The 23,425-nt window shown below is 42.3% G+C and overlaps 1 protein-coding gene across 3 annotated transcripts in view; it reads right to left on the minus strand.

Annotated features, from left to right (window-relative positions):
• kcnq3 (potassium voltage-gated channel, KQT-like subfamily, member 3) overlaps positions 1-23,425 on the minus strand; it is a 107,313-nt gene that overhangs the window by 7,056 nt on the left and 76,832 nt on the right. For all 3 annotated transcript variants that reach the window (XM_042225550.1, XM_042225551.1, XM_042225549.1), the window contains 10 exons: positions 12,666-12,756; positions 11,470-11,596; positions 10,057-10,229; positions 9,463-9,636; positions 8,652-8,762; positions 7,747-7,842; positions 7,526-7,620; positions 7,108-7,134; positions 1,653-1,852; positions 1,444-1,549 (listed from right to left, as the gene is read on the minus strand). In XM_042225550.1, coding sequence (XP_042081484.1) covers positions 1,444-1,549; positions 1,653-1,852; positions 7,108-7,134; positions 7,526-7,620; positions 7,747-7,842; positions 8,652-8,762; positions 9,463-9,636; positions 10,057-10,229; positions 11,470-11,596; positions 12,666-12,756 — 1,200 coding nt within the window. The remainder of the gene's footprint in view (positions 1-1,443; positions 1,550-1,652; positions 1,853-7,107; positions 7,135-7,525; positions 7,621-7,746; positions 7,843-8,651; positions 8,763-9,462; positions 9,637-10,056; positions 10,230-11,469; positions 11,597-12,665; positions 12,757-23,425) is intronic.

Here is a 23,425-nt window from a genome sequence, read left to right on the forward strand (position 1 = left end):
CATGATTGTTATACTATTTCCAAGTGGCATCTGCAAAACTCTGAAGCATCACTGCAGTGTCAAACTGGAGCTGTGAGGAAGGCAGGTATTACCATATGATTCCTCCAGTCTAGTCCAGGGTCTCCTCCCAGCTGGATATTTCCAGAAAGCCTTTAAAGTGGATCCTTCAAATGCCAAAAAACAACACTACAACCTCCTACTGGATCCAAATGAGTCCTCATGTATTAAAGAGCCATTTCTTTTGGTCTTTACCTTAAGGTTCTTCTTCCTTGTCACAATAATAGTTCGGAGCAGTACGCTTGACAAGTTGGTGAATAAACAAAACAATACACCATTTCTTTCTTCCAGCAACTAAATGTAAGTGACACCTCTTTACCTCGAAGAGCTTTATGACATCAGATTTGGAGCTGCTAACACTTAACAGCTTCATAACAGGACTCCACAAACTGATGGTTACAGAGGTAACATCTGTCAGTTATGTGTAATTAATGCCCCCTTCACAGAAACCGTGCGTGACATTTTCTGTCCGGTGCATTATAGTAAGCCCAGCATCTTTCAGTCCTGCATCACTGCCACCCACTGAGCTCCGGTTTTTGTCCTACAGATCTCCTACTTTCAGAGTCAGCTACTGCTGCTGCACGAGCTCCAGTGTTTGGCAGAAAGTCTTGGGTCCTGAAACTAAAACCCTCCAGATCTGAACATCCTATTCAGAAACCCATTCAACACTGATATAATGGAGTGGAAGGAAGCAGCACTTTCACAGGGTTAATCACTCATCTCGCAGGCCCTTGCACTAGATTGAATTCCTGCATTATGTCAGCTGTGTGGCCTATAGATTTACCAATGCACTGTCAGCATGTGTGAGTTCTGCCACACTCTGTGGTTTGCATAGCTCACTGTGTTGAATTTTGATTGCTGCAGAGTTTTCTGAAAGCACATACAGCGAGGACCAATCGTACTATCATACTGTGCAGAAAACTGACCAAAAGTTGTGATTGATATTTTAAGGAGTAAATAAACATTTTGAATTTGTTACTACAAAGTTCTGTTTTCTGTCCTGTCAGTTTGTTCAGCAGGTGAAGAAGAACTGACCACTCTGTACGTTTGGATTCTAGCTAATCCATGTGACTGCATTTAAGCGTTTTACAGCCAGCAGGTCACTGATGACCTGTCCAGGGTTTTATGAGACTTCATAACATTTTCCTTTCTCCAATCCAACAGTGATGTCATAATGTCCTGACACAGTCTACATCACTGACTGAAGACAAAGCAACCGAGCAACCAGAAAACATTTCCTTGTTCATAACACCCATCTGCGCATCACAGTATAGGACATTTGTCTCTTCTTATCAGTATCAATTTATACTCTTTAATTGATTGGGTCTCAATGTAGTAATACACGATGACTTTAAAGGACCACAGAGCCCAGTTCTTGACCCTAACCTGACTGCCCTGATGACCAGTTTCAGCGTGGGGATCATCTCCTCCAGGAGGATGTCAGGGGGGAAACCCCGTTCCTCTAAGGCTGGATCTGCCACACCTCCGGCATCTGAGAGAAAAACATTACAAATTTTGCGTTAGTAAAAAAAAGGATTAGACCAACATGAAAGACAAAAGCTCTCTGAGCTATCCGTGCTTTTTTGGTTTCAAACCTTCAGAGCTCTGGCGGAGTGTGTTGGCCTTCATTCGGAAGGCAGTGCGGAAGCGTTCCCGGTTAGTGAAGCCACCAGGTTTGGGCTCCTTGGAGGGACTCTCCTCGATGGAGTCTGCGTTTCCTGTCAGCTTCTTTACTGCCACCACAGACGGTCTTGAATTAGGAAGGCGAACACGCTCGAGTAAACTCAGTTTCTGGCTGAACAGGGACAAACGAGAAAACAATACAGTATGGACCAAGAGAAAGCATGTGAGCACCAGCAAGTAAAGTCTTACACATCACCCAGCTGGGGGTGATCAGACACCGAAGAACGTTCAAGAAGCAAAGCAGCCAAAAGTTTAGGCACTGAGAATATCGCTATAAGGGATGTTTCACAACCTGAAAGATCCACTGTAGTGAGGAGCAATGATGATATTTATCTTTATGAAAGGTAATGTCAAGATGGTAGAAAATTATAGAGACATTGGAAGAAACCCAATGATCCCCTTTTAGCACAAATGTTGCAATGCAAAGCCTTTTTGATCCCTTTGTCTGCTTTATGGAGATCAAAAGAAATCTCGATATTCAGATTAAAGCCACATTCTTTTAAACTTTAAATACTGATATAATTTTTCTGATCATCACTCAATTCCTGTTCTCTTCATTTTCTCCCACACCCCAAACTGTACTCGGGAGATGGCTGCTCCTCCCTGAACCGGACTAAGTCTGGAGGTTTGAAGATATAAAAGGGAGTTTTTCCTTCCCACTGTCGCCAAGTGCATGCTAATGAAATTTTTTGCACAATCAGTTTTGTTGTGATTTTTGTGTAATATAAGTTCTCCTGGTCTGCTGCTGCAACGTAACAATGCAGCTCTCCTGGCAGAAGGAAGACTCAAAGAACTGAGAGGAGATTGGTCTCCTTTACTGTCCAATGGCTGACAATATTTGGCAGCACAAAGACGAGAGCTCCCTGGGTAAAATAAGACTCCTGTGCCTTGGAAGAGGGAGAGAGGCGGGGTAACCGGAGCCGACAACAGCCCAAACAAGGCCTCTGAAACGTGGAGCGTTCTCAGCGACTTTGCTCCCACAGCAGACACACAATATGAGCCTCTATGTGGCCTCGAGGCAGAATAGGGATGGCAGATTACGGCGCTGAGAGGCCGCAGAATAGGAAGCTGTAAAGGAAGAGAGAAGCTCTTTCTGACTGCTCCTCGGCCGAATAAAGAGCAGAAAATGGGATGTGATTATCCCGTGGATCTCTGTAAATGAGGCAGCGCAGCAGGCGAAAAAAATGATGCTCCTTATCTCCCACAGCTCTGCCTTCCCAAGACACACATGTTGGTTCATAATACCTGCACAAAGCTGCGGGACAATATTAAAAGATAATTTCAGTTATTGCAAATATGGATCTTATTTCCTGGTTGTTAGGATAACAAAGGGAATACACCAGGTTACATGGGTGGGACTCATTTTACTTGGAGGTAAAAGTGAAACTACTGATTTTACAGCTCAAAGAAAAGCAGAGTGTGTCCGACACATGTTCGTTTTTCCAAATGTGTTTGGTCGAACTGGAGGTTTTTCTGTTACCATTCTCTTGATCAGGTTTTTAGTCTCTGATACTTGTTTTTTGTTAATGCACTGTGTCAATTAAATGTTATGTCTCTGAACACAAAACTCTTACCTTGTTGTTTACATTTGTTTCAGCTGCGTCTCGTCAGCCTCTCATATCCATTTCCTGTGTGAGCATTAAAGCTCTGCCTTTCCCTTTCGTTGTTGTTGTCGTTCCCGTTTATTCCCTGTCTGTTTCTGAGTTTGATGGATTTATTGACCCTTTTCTTTTCGTGGACTTTGAGATTATTCAGGCTGATGGTAGAACTCAAAGATTTGCTTTGTGTTTATTTCTGCTGCCTCTGGAATCAGTAAAGCTAAAGTTAAAGTATAGCAGCTACCTGGGCACCCACCAATCATCCAGTTCATGGTTGCAGGCACAGCGCAGCTAATCTCAGCTGTCACAGGGCAAGAAAAAGAGTGCAACGTGGGACAGTCGCAAATACTTAAAGTACATGTGCATACTAGAGTTTTATATTTGTTATGTAAACATTTTAATAGTGAATATCTGACACTGACTAGTCCTTTGACTTAAACTAAAATTGTTAAAAAGGTACTTTGTCGACATAGATGTCACATAAAAGACGTAGTTTACACCTGAACTGTGGTGGAGGAGAATCATGCATCTACTAAAACTGATACACACACACACACACACACACACACACACACACACACACACACACACACACACAGATGGGATATAACTTTGTGTCAGTGTTGTATTAAAAAGGCCACACAGTAACACTGGAAACTCAGATAAAAAGGTCTAATATCTCTGCACACACACACACACACACACACACACAATAAGTAGCTTATCGGCCTCTTGTCTGACATCGTCGCACTGTTGTAGTTTCTGGCCGCCGTCCACCTCTTCGCTCAGCGCAACAAGATAATGTCAGAGTGCTAATTTCCCAGCCGCTGATCCTAAAAGGCTTTTAAAACTCTGACTGCCTGCTTTTCACTCCGTTTGACTTCATCACTCAGCGTCTGCACCCTCATTTCTTTCCACTCTTGTTCTCCCTCCACATCTCCGTCTCATCTGAATTATGTCCCCGCTTAATACTACAAATAAAAGCAAAATCAAAATGATTGTAATCGTTGCAATGCAACCCTCCGGTTCAGCCTATAAAACAGACGCCATTAAGAACAGGTGACCCGACCTCTCCTCTGCTCTGCTCTACCAGCCCGTGTATCAGAGCCGTTTCAGCTTTTAGCAGCAGTAACTTAATCCAGCGTGTTGAACACGGAGGCCGGGAGGCGTCGGAGCAGAACGCTGCGCTGTAATGAGCCTGTAACGCCACCTCTGCTGACCTGAGCTGATGCGAAATGGCAGGTTTAGCAAGACTACAGCACATTTCATATAATGGCTCTGACATGTGTTTGTCAGCACTGAATGACGACATCAAAGAGCAAAGTTTTTCCTAAGTTTAAGAAATCAAACTTTTAGCTGATTATGTACTCTACATTTGTGTGTGCATGTGTGTGTGTGTGTGTGTGTATTCAACTAAAACTGGCTCTCATTTCCACTTCTGAACATTTTAACCCTTTAAGACCTACCATAGAACCAAGTCCGCCAGAGCTTATAGTATATTTTTACATGCTGTGGAGCCATTTTTGGAGCATTTCAAGTTGGTATACATCAATACAACCATTATAGCCCAAATTTTAATGATATGTCTGCATTAAGTGCATAGTAATTACATAAATTGCAAAAAAGTGCAATAAACTACAAAAAAATTTTAAATCGTTTTTGATTTTTTAACAAATATTTCTAGTTAGAGAAATTTAAGAGGCTTATCCCTCAAAACTGTAAATACACAAACTAGTTTCCCTCCAAAGGAAATTTATTTTAAGTGTCTTCATAGTTTTATTTTTGAGATACACCAATTTTCATACACTGCAGGAAAAACGAAAAAATATATTATAGTGCAAATTTGCAAAATAACAGGATATGCATCAAAATAAACTATTTCCAGCAGTGCAATATGAGTCCTCAGCATCCCAGAAACGACACAGAAAGTCATAAAGTCAAACATAACTTTTAAAAACACAAGTATAGGCTCATAAGGCCATGATGGTAAAAAAAACTACATTTCCGCAAAACGACGTCACTTCCGCTTTCGGGCAGGTCATGCCGGACATGCGATAGTTCACGCTGATGGACGTAGGAAGTATTACAAGCAGCTGATCGGATCGGCAAAGCGTGTTTCTGGAATATTATGTTTTTGTTGCTGCAAGTGCTTTTTATGCAGTTTTTGCAAAACTATATGTGGAAGGAAACTGTGACCGAGGACAAGCTGATGGCATAAGATGTAAGTACAACTCCTCCGGTTTCATATGCAAAAAAAATTATTGCGCTAGCTTACGTGGTTGCAGTGCTACCGGGATTTAAAAATAGTTACGCAAAATGCAGCGTGCCCGCTCCGACCGGCTTTAAAGGGTTAATGCCAATGTATAAGTCCTAGCTTACATGTTGACTATATTAAGCACAATTACAAAAGTATAAACACGTGTTAGGCATCAATCACAGTGAAGTTGGTTCCCCCCCTTTGGAGCCACCAGTCACTGGGGAAAGGTGCATCCCCTGGTCAGCCTCTCACTGACCGGTGTATCCCCTGACCCCAGTGAGAGGCTTCTGGAGGTTGCTGCTTGTCATTAGTTGAAGTTGGTTGCACACAGGGTGCTGCTTGGAAAAAGCCCCTGTGATTGCTTCGGTTGCTAGCGCTCAGCCATAGTTTGCATGAAAGATGCAGACTTGTCTGCAAACACTTGCCAACAGCTTGCTGATTGGTTAAACTCAGACAGACAATGTTTGCCGTCAAAGTAAAAGTTGTGAGTACTGCTACAACTACTTTGAAAAGTCACATTGCTGCATCTGCTAGTATTCTGCATGGAAGTGCACCAAAAACCAGAACTGCATGCAAAATACAAGCAGATGCAGCAATGCTCCAGCAACCAAAACAATCTCAAGGAAGTTTGTGGTGCAGCACCCTTTGCAGCCAATTTCACCATCTTCCGGAAACCCCTCACCAGCTGCCCAGTGACCAGAGGTTGATGGTGGTCGCAGAGTGGTCTCTATGCCTGTGTGACTGAGGCCTTGGGTAGGATAGAGTGCAAAGCAGGCAAGACCTTTTCACCTGTGCACTGGGTGATTTGTTTTTATACTGTGTCCATATGCAAACAACCAAGACCAAGGTTAGACAAGTGGCTGCTATGACTAACAGGTGAGCAGACAGGTGTCACTGACTTCACATGTGCTAATGCCACTCAGTCAGTCTGTGCTGCTTCTGTGTCTTTTGCAGGACTTTGATTAAATTACCTCATTATATCATTATATGTCGATAACCGCGGTGACACATCTGCAGCAGCTCAAGTTCAATCTGCTCCTCAAACCGAAAGCCTCAGTCGGAGTTTCACAACACTTTTTGATGTGGAGACTCATTAACGTCGCTCAGCAGGACGGAGAAAAATGAAAAGTCAAACCCATAGACCTCTTCTGAGGCCCTAATTACAAGATCTAAACTGTCACTCATAATTGAAACACAACTAATGGACTCACTAATAGGTTTCCACAGAAACCTCTCAGCTTAAATGTCATTAAAGCAGCTGATGTGGAAGGCAGAGGGACGCGTGGGCGTTCAAAATTCATACGTCCCACGGCCATTAGCCCCGAGATTTATCCGACTGGTGAATTAATACAGGAAGCTATTTAAAGGCGCGCAGGGTGAGATATTCTAGGAAATGTTCATTAGTCTCTCCAGCATGTGGGGCTAATTAAAGCCCCGTCAGAAAGCATTTACTTTAGGCACAGCTCTGTGTGATTAACTGTGTCTCTGCATGGACACCAAACGGTGACCTACCTCGCCATGACCTCCAAGGTGTCCTTCCTGTGGACGGGGAGAGAGGAAAGGATCAAAATCAGGTATCTGCATGCAACGTAGGATTTAAATATCCTTTGACAAAGACTAAAAGTCAGAAGAGGACCAAAGCACGACAAAAATCCTCATTTTGAAATCCACCGAGTGCATTTTTCTTGGTTGATGTTCCAAAATAGAGCAAACAGCTGATTCGTCTTTTATGTTTAATCTTTAATGAAAATTTTAATTTGAGTTTTTTTGCTTCTTACTCAAAGAAATCTAAGAGTAAAACTCTCCAGGTCAATCAACTTAGTGTTAAATCTGCAGATGCAAACAAAAAACAACATATTTATTGTTGTTTGCTAACTTAAGGTAATGCACGAGGACTATAAAAGTAACTGTTATGTTTAGTGGTACTTACCTGAAACAGGGAAGAGAGATGACAGTTTCATAAAACCTCCAAGTGGCAATAAGGTCTTCCCTGATTGGATTGGTGGAATAATATCTCCAGGCAGACTTGAGATAGGAAGACAGGAGATCAACCAGAAGTTATAACAGCGCTCAGCTTAACTGAGTCCAGAAAACAGAAAGTCTCAGCTGGACCACGCAGAAAGATGCCGATGCCGTCAGGTAGCGTCTCACCTGGATGAGGCCTGCAGCCGGATGTCTGCGCTTCTCAAAGTGCTTCTGTCTGTGCTGCTCCTGGACCTTCAGAGCCAGGCCCGAGCCCAGAATACCCTGCAGCCATAAAAACAGAAAACACGTCGCTCAGTGCTCCTGTCGTGCTGCGGGACGCCAGTGCCGAGCAAAATGTTAACACCTCGCCTTTATCTTGGTGAGGGTTAGCAAAAGGTCACAACTTGGCTCAAAAGTCCTCCTTTGTCCACATCAACCAACGCAAGCAGATGTTTTACACGTACTTATTCACTCGGCTGCTCATGTATCACATACATGCAAACACATGACCTCCTGGTCATTAAGGAGGTGCAGGGCGGTGCTCTGCTAGCTGTATCCATGGGACTGATTACAGCTGATAACCTTCAGTGGGAACATGTTTTACCCACATGTTCTCATCGCAGAGTAACTGATGCTTCCAGAATGTGGAGGCTCTGGTTCGAGTCCCACTGAGACCTGCTTTCACTTGGTCGAGTGTCGGTAAACTGTGGGTGTAAAGTAAGGCTCTTTATGAACAATAGCCCTGCACAGTAAGAAGGTAGAGACAGACACATCATAACCCCGGGACCAGAGGACGCCTGGTGTATAAACGAGTGACACCAGTGGTTGATATCACGGCACTAACTGATGCCCCGGGAGAGAACTGACTGTTTTCTTATACTGAAAGAGGCGACACTTACTAATAATCTAGCATTAAAGTGTTACAATCAACTTATGTTGCACATTTTTTCTTCATAAATAAAAAGGTCAGAATTACTTGTGCAGTTCATACAAGACAGATTTCCTAACATGAGTATGTATTGATTGATTTATTCGGACTTAAATGAAACCCTGCACCATCAGCAGCGGTGTGTAGAGGAGAGCGCACTCACTGCAGGCAAAGCGAAGAAGGACACTCCGATCAGAGCGAAGGTGCCAGCTAGCAGCCTCCCAGCCCAGGTCTTTGGGGTTTTGTCCCCGTAGCCGATGGTGGTCAGTGTGATCTGAAAAACACAAGGAAGATAAAACACAGGCAGAAAATCTTTTAAATTAAATCACTAAAATTCGACACAACAGCCTCGCCGTCCTCGTTTCTGCAGTAATGTTTCCGTGGAGACTCATCTCTCTCTGTGACCTTCGTATCGATCCGTTAAAGGGCTCTTCAGTGTTTCCCGGAGTCAGAGGATCGCCCTGAAAAGCAGGCGGTGACAGTGGAACCTCTTGTTGAAGGACATTCTGGCGGCGCAGATGCTCGCTGTCATAGAGCTTGAACTTTTGGCCCCTCTGATTGAAGGACGGTCGCTTTAATGAGGCATTGGTGCTTCCCTTGCCAGAGGCCCTCATTAAAGCTCAGAGCTCTGCGAGCTTTCAAACGGGATTCACCGGAAACCCTCAGGCTTTCCACCGGCACATTACTAGAAACTAAAACCTGATTTTTTCCTGTCCTCTTGGCAGAAATCCCAGATTTGATTTAAAGCCAAAATATTAGCAGTTGATGATTTGGCCAGGCACCATCTGTCCACCGAGCTGCAGCCAAATCTACTCTCACCTCTAAGCTGCCAAAATCATTTCCAGACAAATAATTTGCAGAATTCAAGACAGGATTTTTTGTTTCCAGCAACAAAATTTCAACAATATGCATGTTAATTCACTGAGTGCAGCGTTAGTCGTAAACTTGGAGCTTATTTTTTTTAATGCACGTACCAGCCCCCACCAAAGCGCATCAGCGTAGGTGTCAAAGTCCTGCTCTTTGGGCTGGGCCGTGGGGTTCTCCTGGTCAGACATGCTCACAGAGGCGTCATCCTTTTCCACCAGGTAGACAAGGAAGGACGCCAGGATGAGAGACAGGAAGCCGATGTACCAGGCTGTGATCAGCTCCTGCAGAAAACAGGGAAATATTTGAAAGAAGCTGATATTTTTTTTATTTTAAATCCAATAAAAGACTGTTCTAATTCATTATTTACACATTCACAGCTGAGCAGCAGATTCCAGGTCTGAGAAATGAAGCCAAGAGCCGCAGTTCCTCTAATGTCCACTTGAGGCTGCCTTCAAATCTGAGTCAGTTCCTGCAAACTCCCATAAACTTTCTAATCGCTTCCAGTTTAGTTTCTTTACATCTTCAGCTCATGTGAGCGCTTCACTACACTTTACTCGATACTTCAAGCACTTTCAGTCGTCTCAGAGCGACAGCCGACTCCTTCCAGAGAAGTGCACATTTCCATAATTATATTTTCCAGCAACTTCCTTTAAAATGCTCACACGTCAGGAAGCAGGAAGTGTGCTCGGGTCCACGCCTACCTTACTGTGCGCGTAGATGGCGGAGCCCAGCAGCTTCCACGTCCCTCCTCTCCGGTCCATGCGCAGCATCCGCAGGATCTGCAGGAAGCGCAGGCTGCGCAGGGACGTGGCCAGCACATTTCCCTGGTTACGCACCGCCACCACCGGCACCGAGGCAATCAGCACGAAGATGTCTGAGCCGAAAACACAGCAGACAAAACCTCGCGTAAAAGACTGTCAGGGAAAAGCTTTCTTCACATGGTTAATGAGACTGACCCGACACGCTGATTCAGTCGTCTTTGTGGGACGACGAGTTCCTAACAGGAGCTGAACATAAAGACGCCGATGAGATGCTCCTAATACGTTTAATGGTTTTAACACACAAGGAGAATTAATGGGAATGCTTCTTCCTTCAAAGTGCCGCACAGCACATTATATCAGCTGTAAAATATTTGGAGGGTATTATTAACATAAAGTATATTCCCTGTGTGCACTGTGTTACTGCGCACACAGACTCACTCGGTAACCACTCGTCAGTGCACGCTGGTTATTACACCAAGCTGGATGGTTGAACAGAGGAGCTGTCTAAAGCTTTTAGAGCCTGGATCAGATTTTAAAGGTTGGTGATGAATAAAAAAAAAAGCCTTTCATGGCATCACAAGCTGTAATTCTTGTCCTGGAAGACTATTTCTGTGTTTATAGGTCAAGGCATCTGCAGGAAATCGAAAACTCATCATCATCCAAAAGCTGTTTCCCAAAAACTGCAGAGAAGTCTGCAAAATGGTGAGAGTCGCTTCATCTTCATCTGCAGAGCTGCTGTCATTAAAACCAGAAAACGTAAAAGAAAAAGCTGTTTTGCAGGAAAACTGACACCCACGTGCTGCAGCATCGCATCAAAAACACATTATGACGGAGCACATCTTGCTGCTATGTAAAGATTTACGTCACAGTAGCTACGTCCACCTTTACACTCTGTATGGTCTAACAACTGAAACAATCCTGATTTTCACTCCTGTGAACACCTGCAGATCTCACTGAAAGTCGAAGTTGACATTTACAGGTGCCAGAAAATGACGGAAACAAACTCTACATTATTAATTTCAGGGGTGGGGAACTCCAGGTCTCGAGGCCCGATGTCCTGCAGGTTTTAGACGTGTCCTTGATCCAACACAGCTGATCTAAATGGCTAAATTACTTCCACAACATGTCCTGAAGTTCTCCAGAGGCCTGGTAATGAAGGGTGAGATCTAAAACCTGCAGGACACACTTAGGCTTGGAGTTTCCTGCCTCTGATTTACTTATATCCAAAACCCCCTGTAGACGTGTCGGTAAGCCTTCCTTACTGACGAGCTCCCAGTAACACATCGTTCACCAAACAGGATGTTCAGCAGCAGATTTCCATGTTTAATGCTCAGAAACCTTTAATGACCTTACCTAAAATGCACAGGGGTTTGCGAGCGAACTTCAGCCTGCCCCTCCATCCTTTATAGCGACAGCAGCAACCGGCCGCCCAAATCCTCAGCGCAAACTCGGCTCCAAAGATGAAGATGGCGAACGTCTCCTGCACAAGGACACGTCAAAAACCCATTCACAGCTCGCTCAGATACGAGCTGCATGCTACATCAATAACGATTCAAATTCAGTGAAATCTTTCAGTTTTACTGAATCTGCCTCTTTGTTTGTTGTTACATCCTGTTTTGGACCCGCTCCACATCTGCTCTCTCGGTCGTGAAGCAACAAACAAGATTAAAAAAAGAGAAAATTGAATATTTGAAGTGTTGTTTTGTCCAAATAAGCTCTGATTTGTTCAGAAGGGCAAACGGAAACTGTCCAGGTGGGAATGATTTCAACCAAAAATTGGATTTCAATTTTATTTTGTACATTTTTCCTTCGGACGCTTCATTTTTGGAGATTTTCTTGTAATTTTCTGGCAGTCCTTTTATTAAATCAACATTTTCCTGCTTTAATCTAATATATTTATTATTTTGTACTTTTTAAAAAAATGTCCTCTAACCATTTATTGATTTACTTACTCATGTTTTACAGCTGCTCATTACTATCAGTCCTATTTCAGTCCTTTTAATGTTTGTGTATCTGCATTTTACACTATTTATTTTTTAAAACAGTGAAGTATTTATATTATAAGTATTTATATCAGCTGAGTTTACACACGTAGAAAAATATTTAGTATACACATCCAGAAATGCATATACTATTATATATTGTACATATATTTATTAGTTTCAGATGCAGCCATTATTGTATTTTGCACAACTCTATTGCTTGTGAAGCTCGCACACAAGAATTTCACTCACATGTGCTGTACCAATGTACCTGCACATGTGATGTGACAATAAAAGTGATTTGATTTGATTTGTTTAGTTTATTTAAATGTGAAATGCAAGTACCAGATTTTATGCTCCAGCACCCTTCGACCCCTGAATTTGACATTTTTTTAAAGGTCAAATTTGCTGATTTGAGTGAAACATGCGTCTGATGATGCACATTTAAAAAAGCTTCTGTTTAGTGGAACGATATATATATATATATATATATATATATATATATATATATATACATATATATATATAAAAAAAGATACAAACATAAATGAAGAAATGAAATCTCACCAGTATGACCAGCCAGTGTGCCGACACGTTCTCGTGTTCCTTGAATGTGGTCAGTATGGCCAGAATCAAACAGCCCAGAACGATTAAAAACCTGCAGACACACAAGAGGAAAAACATTCAGTTACAATAATGCACGACACTCATGTGCAGGACACACAAACACTACAGAGTGCAGGAAAAAAATCACTCAGAGTGAAACTGCACAGTCTTACTGTCACCACTAGAGGGGGCCACATCTCCCTTTAATTTATGCACGGGGGGATAAATTATATTATAATGTGTTTATATCACATTTACTCAAACCTGCAGGAGTAACTCCAGGATAAAGACTAAAAAAAACCAACAAAAACATCCTCATCAAACTTGTTGTCATGAATCTGTGGTTGCAGACCACGAGAGAAGGACTGACTGAACCTTTAGGACACATCAAGTCTTCAGGGGGAAGTGGACACGGAGGGGAACGAGACACATCTGAACACAAACTAAAACTTAAAGCTGTAACTGGATGAAAGATGGAAATCACAAGACAATGAAAATATAAAGTCAAACAGAGAATATTTGATGTTTTAACACATCTAAACCGAGACCACTACGATTAAAAAGCAGGAACACTGGAGGTCTGGAACTGCTTACTGTAACATGAGGTCTAAAAATGAAAAATTATACAGTCTTATTTAACAATGTGACAAACATACAGAAAGCACGCCGCAGTGATCAGAAAACAGTGTAGATACTTAGAACGAACATTTTATTAGCACAAGTCAGATTTTTTGTTAATTTCTGTTTTAATTTGACTGCATGCACAGAGTTTCATTTAAATGAGGCTAAATTACAGCACATATATAGCAAAATTCATTTCTTTCCGTTCCGCCTTTTTAATTTAACCGGGTAGGAGCGTTCATCCTGCTGCTCGTGCTGATCGGTTTAACTTCAGCGATTGTACTGCAGGCTCTCTGTTGCATAATGAATGTGTGCCTGGCAGATGAGTCGTTCAGAACTGGCTGAATTCAGACTAATCTCCACCGAGCAGGCCCGCTAACCACACAGCATCAGAAAAACAGCAGAATTTTCCTTTAAACTAAACAAATTGTGAAATAATTGTGAAGCCAGCAGGCTCACTGACAACCTCCCACTGCTACGATGAAATCTGCACACAGCGCTTTAAAAAAAGGGTTTGGTTTGGAAAAAATATTGCCATTAATTTCAATGGACAAACCAACAAAGTCAGTTTAAGTCACCTGTATTTATGCAGCACATTTGAAAACTATAGGAGCTGATCTAAAAGACATTACATTAGAAATATAACAACTACAAAAGCATAAGTGAAGCAGCACAATTAAAGGAGACCTATTCTGCTCAGTCCAGCTCCAGAAAGATAGTTTAGCTCCTCTGCCTTTAAGAAAAATGTCCTCTGATTGGCTGCCCCTAAACAACACATTGGAACAGCAGGTTGGTGGGATCTCTATGACATCATACAGCACCAGAAGGAGAAAAAACTGAGTGAAGCTAAGTTTTTAGAGCCGGCTCCAGTCTGAGCTGTTGGCTCATGGGGATTTCCTTTACACACCCTGACCTGATACGATAATATCGTACAATAATAACTGTTTAATATGAACAGCCTCCAAGAACAGGATAAACAATATGACAGAAAAAAAAGGTATAGACAATTGTTCCCCTGTAGAAGGCTTGTAGGAGGAAGAACGTAGGAGGGTCTGTACACAAGAGCTGATGTACGAGCAGCAGAGCTCGACATGATGCTGGATTTAAGAGCCTGGGGGCAGCGCCGCAGACAGACCAGCCAGTTTTGGTCTTAAGGTGGAAGCGAGAATTAATTAAACAAATTCAAGCATATTTATCATGACGCCAGTTAGCAGGCTAACAGGTGGCATCAATTTTCAATGCCCTTAAGCAAAGCACTCTCTTTGTCCAAACACAGCAGCATCCAGGGTGATAAATCACCTCTTGGACCTGTAGTGTAATAAGTGAAGCGAGGCTGTTATCACATTTGTTCACCTTGTGCTCGAGTACGCGCTGGTTGGTGGTCACATGATTATTAAAAATCCAGCTATGCAGCAGCATCATTGATCATCATCAGTAAGTAACCAGTGAAATAAAGACCCCAGCCTGGTACTGCATGCAAACGCGAATGCAGATTTTTATTCACTCATGTGATTGTCATGTTTAACCTGTGAGCCAGCAGGATGTGAGTCACCATTAAAGAGCTGAACACTTCAACATGCACAGTAAATGAGTAACAGTTGACTGTAAACAGCTGCACAGAGGTCACCAAGTGATGTTTACATGATGGTGTTAAAAGGTCTGACTTTCTAAACAAGCTGCATGAATCAATTACTGCAGTGGAAACAGCAAAATCATAGCCTGATGTAATCCCGTTAAACCAATAAACAAATAAGCAATAACAATAAAAATAAAACAATAGAAAAAAAGATAGAAAAAGTAAAAAAAAAAAAAATCCCACCCCAAAACAAACAAACAAACAAACAATATAAATCACACTTTAAAAACAAAAACGTACTATCCACAGACATCCACAATAGGAGTCACCAGTGCCCTCGATTAGTTACCAGTAACATTAAAGTAAGAAAACAGAGGAAATCAGGGATGGAACAAAGCCTTCTCAGCTGTGGTACGTGGGTCACGGCTCGTACCAGGAGGGAAACTTACCAGCTGCAGTAATCTGACTTAAAATATCAGGAAGCTTCATGAAAGCCAGAGAACAAAGTACAGAGAGTATAGAGTGTATAAAACAGCAGCTGGTTTGGTTTTCTGGAGCAAGAATTGAACAAACTGAAAGAAGGTGACGAGCTAGGTTATCAGCTAATGCTAGCTAGCTAATTAGCAAGCTACACTACAAACTAAGATGGTGAGCAACAAACACAAAAGCAAACAGAGCTGCCAAGTCACAGCAGGTTGATCACCAAAACTTCTTTGACATATTATTGACAGGTAACTGTTCTAAAAAACACCAAATGTGACTCAGAGGTGCAGTAGTTTAAATTAGCAGAGGTCAGGCCTAAAACCAAGCCAGGGAAAAACAAGATACCAGCGATCTGATCAAGTCGCAACAGTAGAAGATACTCTCCACAGAGTATCTTCTACTGTGGAGTAGGACTGGATGCAACAGAAGCACACTGGGCTGTCAATCAAAGGAGCCACACCCTTAACAGAAGTGTATCACCACCTGTACAGGTGTTAAACTGTCCATAGAGTCTAATCTGTTTTTGCAGCAGGCTGGGAAATTTTAACATTGGAGTCTATGGGGAATGACTCACATTTGGAGGACATTAAAGTAACAGAAGAATTTTAGTATTTAAGGCTTCATATTCCAGCCTCTGAACAACAGAATAAAGGCCCAAATTCAATTCATTTTTTTATGTAGCACCAAATCACAACAACAAATCAATTCAAGCCGCTTAATATTGTAAGACCCCAAGATAATACAGACAAACCTCAGCAATCATAGGACCTCCTATGAGTACAAACTTAACAATGGGAAGGAAAAACTCCCTTTTAACAGGAAGAAACCTCCAACAGACCCAGGCTCAGGGAGGGGCGGGGCCATCTGCTGCGACTGGTTGGAGGTGAGGGGGAGGGAGGCACAAAGACAGGCAGGGGTGAAGGTGGGTCAGTGGATGAAATAGAGCCTCCTGTGCAGTAAAAAACATCAAACACATTCAGCTAACTGGAGAAAATTTAGTAATTAGAAGAGTTAAATCCTCCTTCATTTGTGTGACTAATGACACGAAGGCTAAATACATCAAGATGAGCTTTAAAACAGGAAAGAAAAACTCTCTTTGCAGTTCAGTAGCTCCTGTTTCAGCCTTAATAAAAACATATTAGTTGTCCTCTATAATAAAATGAGAGCATAAACTATTTATTGTCATTTCCACTTGATGAATCCCCTAATTCTCATTCTGTGCCCTACCACCTAAATATTCAGTTTTCCACGGTCTAATGCTGCATTTTAAAAAGCTCGTACGACTACTCTTACACTTATATTTAGCTTCCAGAGCTCAAATTAATTGGATGCACACGTACAAATGGCTATTTAAAGGCTCCTGTAGAGTCGATCACACTGTGGCTGGATTCCAGGTACACTGGAGTTAACCGCCCAGCTATGATATACGACCCCGAACTGCGCTGAGCAAACTCAGCCGCAGGAAGGCAGCCAATTAACATTTATCCAGAGCGCCCATTACTCGCCACCATCAGCTCTGCAAAAGATTATTTTGTTCTTTCTCAGCTCGGGTGTGATGGGGTCATTTCAAAGCAACTCATCCAAGAGCTTCACAGCAGCCACGGGACAGATTCACTGATAATAAGAACCTCTGGAACATGTTATCATTTGCATAATTCGCAACACTACAGGCGTTGATGTTAAGACGCGAGTCGTGCAATTAGAGTCCAAATAAAGGCTTCTTGGTTTTTAACTTACTGTAGCCTAATCCAATCAAGTATTTACTGCAGTATTTCATCAGGGTCATTGATGTAAAATGGTTCAAATCTAAAAATAAGTGCAGAAAAGAAGCTTCGAGGCAGATGAAGATGAAGCAGCTCAACTGACAGATAAGTTGGGTTAACTCGATATTGCACAAAAATGGTTGAAAATGAGATTAAAGGAAACTGTATACGTTTTTCTGTGGGGTTAAATTGTTAGTGAATTTGTTTGGCCACTGCAGAGTTAATTAACTGGTAAGACTAGTATCTCGAGGAAGATATGGATTTGGATATTTGGGGGAAGGATCCTTTACTGTACATGTTTACATAAATGTAGGCGTGGAGCTCAAAAAGTCATCGATTGCTCCACCGTTTAGATTCTTTTCCAGTCCTCCACCCTTCCATTCCTGAGTCTTGAATCATTCATGGCCTGTTGTGTTGCCATTAGCCGGTGTCGACAACTCGGAGAAGTTTCTGAAGTGCTTCACAATCATAACAGCATCAATATTTCACAGCCAAACAGCCTGAAGAGCTTTATCGAATTGACCTGAAAGAAATGGTAAATGGCCTGTATTTGTATAGCGCTTTACTGGTCCCTAAGGACCCCAAAGCGCTTTACATATCCAGTCATCACCCATTCACACCCACATTCACACACTGGTGATGGCAGCCACATTGTAGCCACAGCCGCCCTGGGGCACACTGACAGAGGCGAGGCTGCCGGACACTGGTGCCACCGGGCCCTCTGACCACCACCAGTGATAGTTGAGCGCTTGCACATGTGGCTGTCACACGTTTCTCTGACTCGTCACAGTGTTTCCTTCCTGCATTCCTGTCCTCTGAATTAAACTGGAGCGTTTCTCCTCAAAGTTATCCAGAGGACAGAGATAATCCTGGAGCGAGCGCAACCAGATCGATGTTAACTCGATATGATCCGACAGATACAGATCTGCAACACAACCGGCTTCCTATTCGTCTTCAAATAGTTTGTTCAATAAGGCACACAGAGCGGCGTCGATGCCCATTAGAGGCGACATGTCGAGTGGAGCCGGGAGGAAATCAAACAGTCCGACTGAATCCGCAGGAAAAAAGTCAGCCAAAGAAGACGTGGCAGGCTCGGGAGTGACCACATGGCTTTGACAGGTTTAAGAAGAGTCCAGTTCTTGAGTTGGGCCAGAGCTAAACAGATAAATCAATAGAAGAGACACAGTCTTTACCATTTCAATCATCCACAGCTCCACACAGACAGAAAGTCCGACTCAAGTGAATGAAATGAGTCCAGTCTAGTCCATCGATATCCACACCAGGTGGCTTCCTCAGGAGGTCTGACCCATAACAACAGACTATGAAATACCAGATTTCTATCCTGCTTTTTGATGTTCCAGTGAGAGTAGTGGCAAAAGTAAGCATCTAGCTATAAAGTCCTGTTTCTGGGACAGCCAGCAGTGTTTCCACAGGAGGAAGTGACATAAATACACCCTGAGATGCCACCAACACCTCCAGCCTCACTATTAGTCTGTGTGTATGAGGTGAGGTGGTGAAACGCTCCTGGAAGCTCCATTAGCTTCCTGTTGGACAAATCAGTGAAGCATGCCGTCCAATCTGTGCTGTGATTGGCAATCAAGAGTTTCCTGATAGAGAAAACGATCTTTCCATCCATTTTCTTTGTGATAAGGTCACGAGTGACTGATGAGAGGGGACTGGACCTGGTGGCTCTGCAGGAATCGGTAAAATGATGGAGATTCGCACTAAGAAGAGGCACTGGTTTTTGAGAAAATGGTCTAGTGCCTGGAACAGCTTATAGAGCGTTTGACATATGCGATAAATAAAGCGTCACAAGGCCAGAATCAAGCAATGACCCAACTAAAGGAGACAGAGTACAGCTACAAGGTAAAATCCTTTAGTTTTAAAGCTCAAAAAAGCCACTGCAGATACTGAAATATGTCCAAAAGTAAAAGGATGGATAGTTAGGATAGGACCTAGGATAGGATCTCCAATCATACAAAATGCCTTCAGTTCTCTTCAGTTTTGTGACTAAAAATTGAAACAGCTAAAACCTAAAGTTCAGATTTAATTAGTTTATCTGTTTATGTGGACGAATGGTTTACTGTTATTAGAGGTTATGTGGCAGGAATGATGAGGTCATCCCACCTAAACTCCACTCTCTCCGTTAATCCACCTTCCCTGTGTCGGCCTCAGCTATGCCCGGTGCTGATACCACCCCTGAGGTTTCCTAACATCCAATTTGCCAACAAGATTCAATAAAGAGTGCCGACGACGCAATTCTGGCAGTTAATTTGCTCAGTAATATGCAAACACTGGTGGGAAAGGACAGCAGCAGGACCGGCGGTAATGACTGCAGTCACAAGGACGAGATGAGAGGATCTGTGGGAAGACGTTTGCAAACAGTCGAACATCATTGACGTGCTGCTATGAAGCGGAGCGAGCCTGGTGTTCACTGCTGGCTGACAGCTGCAGTTCTTTGACTCACTTAAATGTTACAGGGAGTTTTAGGACTTCAATATCTGAAACTTCTGCTTTGGAAATGAAATTTTACAAAACTGAAAAAACGAGCTACTCTTTACCTGGGTGAGTTTAGTATTAGACACTCACTTCAGCTCAGAGTGATCAGATTTGATTTATCACACAGTTAAATTATCCAACCATCCATTTTCTGAACCAGTTCAGTCACAGACGCTGGAGCCGATCCCACCTGTGATCCTGTGAGCAGACATGAGCTGACGGGTTTGAACCCAACACCCTCCAGCTGGTTGGGCCCTGGTTTTGAACCCAGGTAAATTAATTAGAGTAAACTAATGAAGACAACTGTTACATTAAAGCTGTGGCCTGTTTTGTTGTTATCCGTGATGCGTTTCATGACTGCATTTCGTTGCCCTGTACCTGTGCATGTGCAATGACAATAAAGTTGAATTCTATTCTATTCTATTCTATGATCATATATTGTATGTATTGTACGCTGTACGAGTAAATGGAAGACCTGCATACATGATAACCAGATTATCTGTATAACGTCAATAAAGCATGCGATGAAGTCACAGTTAAGTCAAAATTTTGAGTTAATAACCTGAAACTTTGACTTACAAATGGATTTTGTTTTCCAGAGCAGGTTTTCATAGAGATTAGCTAACCTCATCCAGTCATGTGCTTTGTATCTGGTTTGTTAGCTAGCTTTTAATTTATCTGTATTGTCAGGCAAGCTAGTGTTAGCTAACATTAGCCAGAAGAAATACAGCTCAGGGTTTCATCCAAAAAACGATCTCTTGATGAACTGAAGATCATGCTAATGCTAATCATAGCTTTTCACTGAGGGTAAAATTTCCATTTTATCAGATACACTTCAGTAGATAAAGCTAACAGCTTAGCTAGCTGGCTAACTTTAGCTTTTCTCTACTTCATGTGACATGTCTGTCAGGCTTTTTCTGTACAAGGAGTCCGTTTATGAAAAATGTGATTTGGGTTTCTCACTCTGTATTCGGAGTAATACCCGACAATCTACTGATGAAGTAACTGATCAATCGGGTCACTTCCTGTCTTTATCATCTACAAAGACATCTTCTCCTCCTACCTTCACCATTGGTTAGAGTACTGGGCTTCACCTTTATTGATGACTTTGGAAAATGCATTCTGCCCTTATTGATTTATCTGGGAAGCATTCCGAAATATGGATTCATTTTCCCTGAATGCTCCGTCTCCCAGGAGACTCCCTGCTGACCTCAACACTGCTTCTCAAAGCTGACAGAAGGTGAGATTTACAGGCATTTGCAGCGATCCTGACAGAAAACCATGTTGGGAGTGATGGCTTTCACCTCCAGCACCTCCCCCTTTCCCTCCATCCTCCCCCACCGAGGACGGCCCAGCAGCTGGAGACAGGAAAAAGATATTCAGGCTGTGATTTGGGATTTGCTGATCAGGCAGAACATGGTGTTTCACTGGGGATATCCTGACCCCTGGATGTACTGGCGCATGGTGTGTTTGTAGTTGTTTATCTGTGCATGTGTGTGTGCCAGACAACTTCAGACAGCTTCATGAGAATAAACCATGGACAGATTAGTAGATGGACTGGTACTTCTAGTCTTATTTACCCAATCACTCGATGGATGAATCAGGGTTCAGATTTCTTATCTTCAGTATTTTCAGTTTCACTACAGATTGGACAGTAGCTGGACGGTGTTTCTACACAAGTTTGTCGCTTCCATTCAAACTAGGACCCCAGCAATATTTTTAGCAATCAAAGCAATCACAAGGAAGTTTCTGCCAACCACCTGGTGAAATTTATCCCTAGTGACAAATGGCTTCCAGTAGGGTCAATGACCAGTCTGTAGATCTGCACGACTAAGTCCCACTGCACGAGTAGGACTTTAGTCTCTAGGCCCGTGTGCCTGGGCTTTATTCTACATTGTCACCATGACCGTCACACATCCAAAATCATGCACAAGTTAACATTAACATTGTTAGTAGCCACTATTGATATCACCATTAGTAAAAAACAAATTTAAAAACCATGTTTAAACATTGTTGTGTTAGCTTCACTTTTCAGATCTGGAAGTTCTGATCAACTTTTACAGTATTTGTGGATAAAACTTCCTTCCTTTGGCTGGTGCTATTATTAGCTTACCTGCTAACAAATTGAATACTAAAACTCAACGTATTAGCTAGCAGGCTAACCTTAGCATGTGTACCTTTTATTGCTAACAAAAGCACACATAAGCCTTATCTAAAGCCTCATGAGTGATTGTTTTTAGGCCTTTATGTAGAATTTGTGTTGTGTTAAAAGCCTGTTATTTGTTGATGACCATTAATAAATGACCATTAGGTAGTGTCTAAGCTAATGTTAGCTAGCATTTAGTTACTGTAAAAACAGAGGTCTTCAGTCACGAGACTCAATCACAGGCCCGGTTTGACTTTTCTGATTCACTTACTTTGAGTGTTTACTCACTCCCTGATTGAGCAAACAAAATGAGATAATTAGTCAAACTAATCAGATTCATTCAAGCTAATTATGGAATATTTTTTAATTAGCTTTAAAAAAAGCCACAGCAGCAAACCCACATCAGAGAGTCTCCTAAAGCAGCCGAGGAGTCAATAAGCTGCAGAGATGATGCTGATTACTCAGGAAAACATCTACCTGCTGGATGCATCACACTCAAGTCGAGTGCTGACTTTGAGTTTCTCTCCGTCCTTGTGAAGCGCCAATCAAATCGACTCGTACAGTCCCACCATGAAGTCCTCAGTGGCCTCACGGGACTGAATTCAGAGGTTGGACGAGATCAGTGGAGCTCTGTTTTAATCTCTCCTTCTGTGTCTGCTTGATAAAGATTTATGAGTGTTCAATGATTTGAACAAGGACGTCGTTCATCCTAAAAATAGATCACACTCCTTATGTTGAGCTTGGTTTTCATCTCGGGGGATCTGATAGGTCAGACTGTCACTTTATCATCTCTACCAGCTAAGTCACATTAGCTGGTAGAGATGATAAGTAAGGTAAACCTTTGAGTGTTTTGCACCCTGTAGTTCACTCATTTCAGTGACTTAAAACTCCTGTGATCTGTGCTTATTTTACATTTTTTTTAACTGAGGCTGCTGATGATGAGGAGACAAGAGGGGGAAGCAGGAAGGTGAGAAACACCTGAAAGTCGGAAATGGGCCAAATTAAATTTGATAAGGTAGAGTAAGTTAAACTCATCTCAACTTTGAGACAACAGAAGCCAGCTGGAGTTAAGAAATGTGGAGTTAAAATGTGTATATTTTAAATACATTGATTACATCAAAACTGGATTGTTTGACCTTTGACCTTTAGATGCAGATGTACAGATGTCTTGTCCTGGTGGGGGGACTCGTCTATGTTTTGTGGAGGAGTACATATGTTAGCGCCTTAATTCTGTTGGTCATTGGAAAAAAAAAATCCAGATCCCAAAGTAACTCAAAGTAACTATGAGCTAATGACCTTCTATTGATCTATGACATCAGTACACATTTTTCTGAGTGGTCTCAATCACTAGTTTTAGCTCTCATTGATTATAGCGTAATTTTTTTTAAATTATGGTCACATTTAAAGAAGAAAAAAAGAGAAAAAAAAAACAGTAGTAATGAAAAACAAGCAGCGCCAGGAGACATCTGGAAACTCAGAGTACAAAAACAGTCTGGGCACTCGGAGGAACACGGGCGTGCTCACAGGAGGGGGGCTAATTAGACACTGGGGAGATTATTTCAACACAGGTAAACCCAGTGAAGGCAGGACAAACAATTACAAAGGAGGAAAAACTGACCGGGAATAACAAAAC

Source organism: Haplochromis burtoni, unplaced genomic scaffold (genome assembly GCF_018398535.1).
Source record: "Haplochromis burtoni strain Fernald_Lab_line unplaced genomic scaffold, NCSU_Asbu1 Contig_175, whole genome shotgun sequence".
NCBI lineage: Eukaryota > Metazoa > Chordata > Actinopteri > Cichliformes > Cichlidae > Haplochromis > Haplochromis burtoni.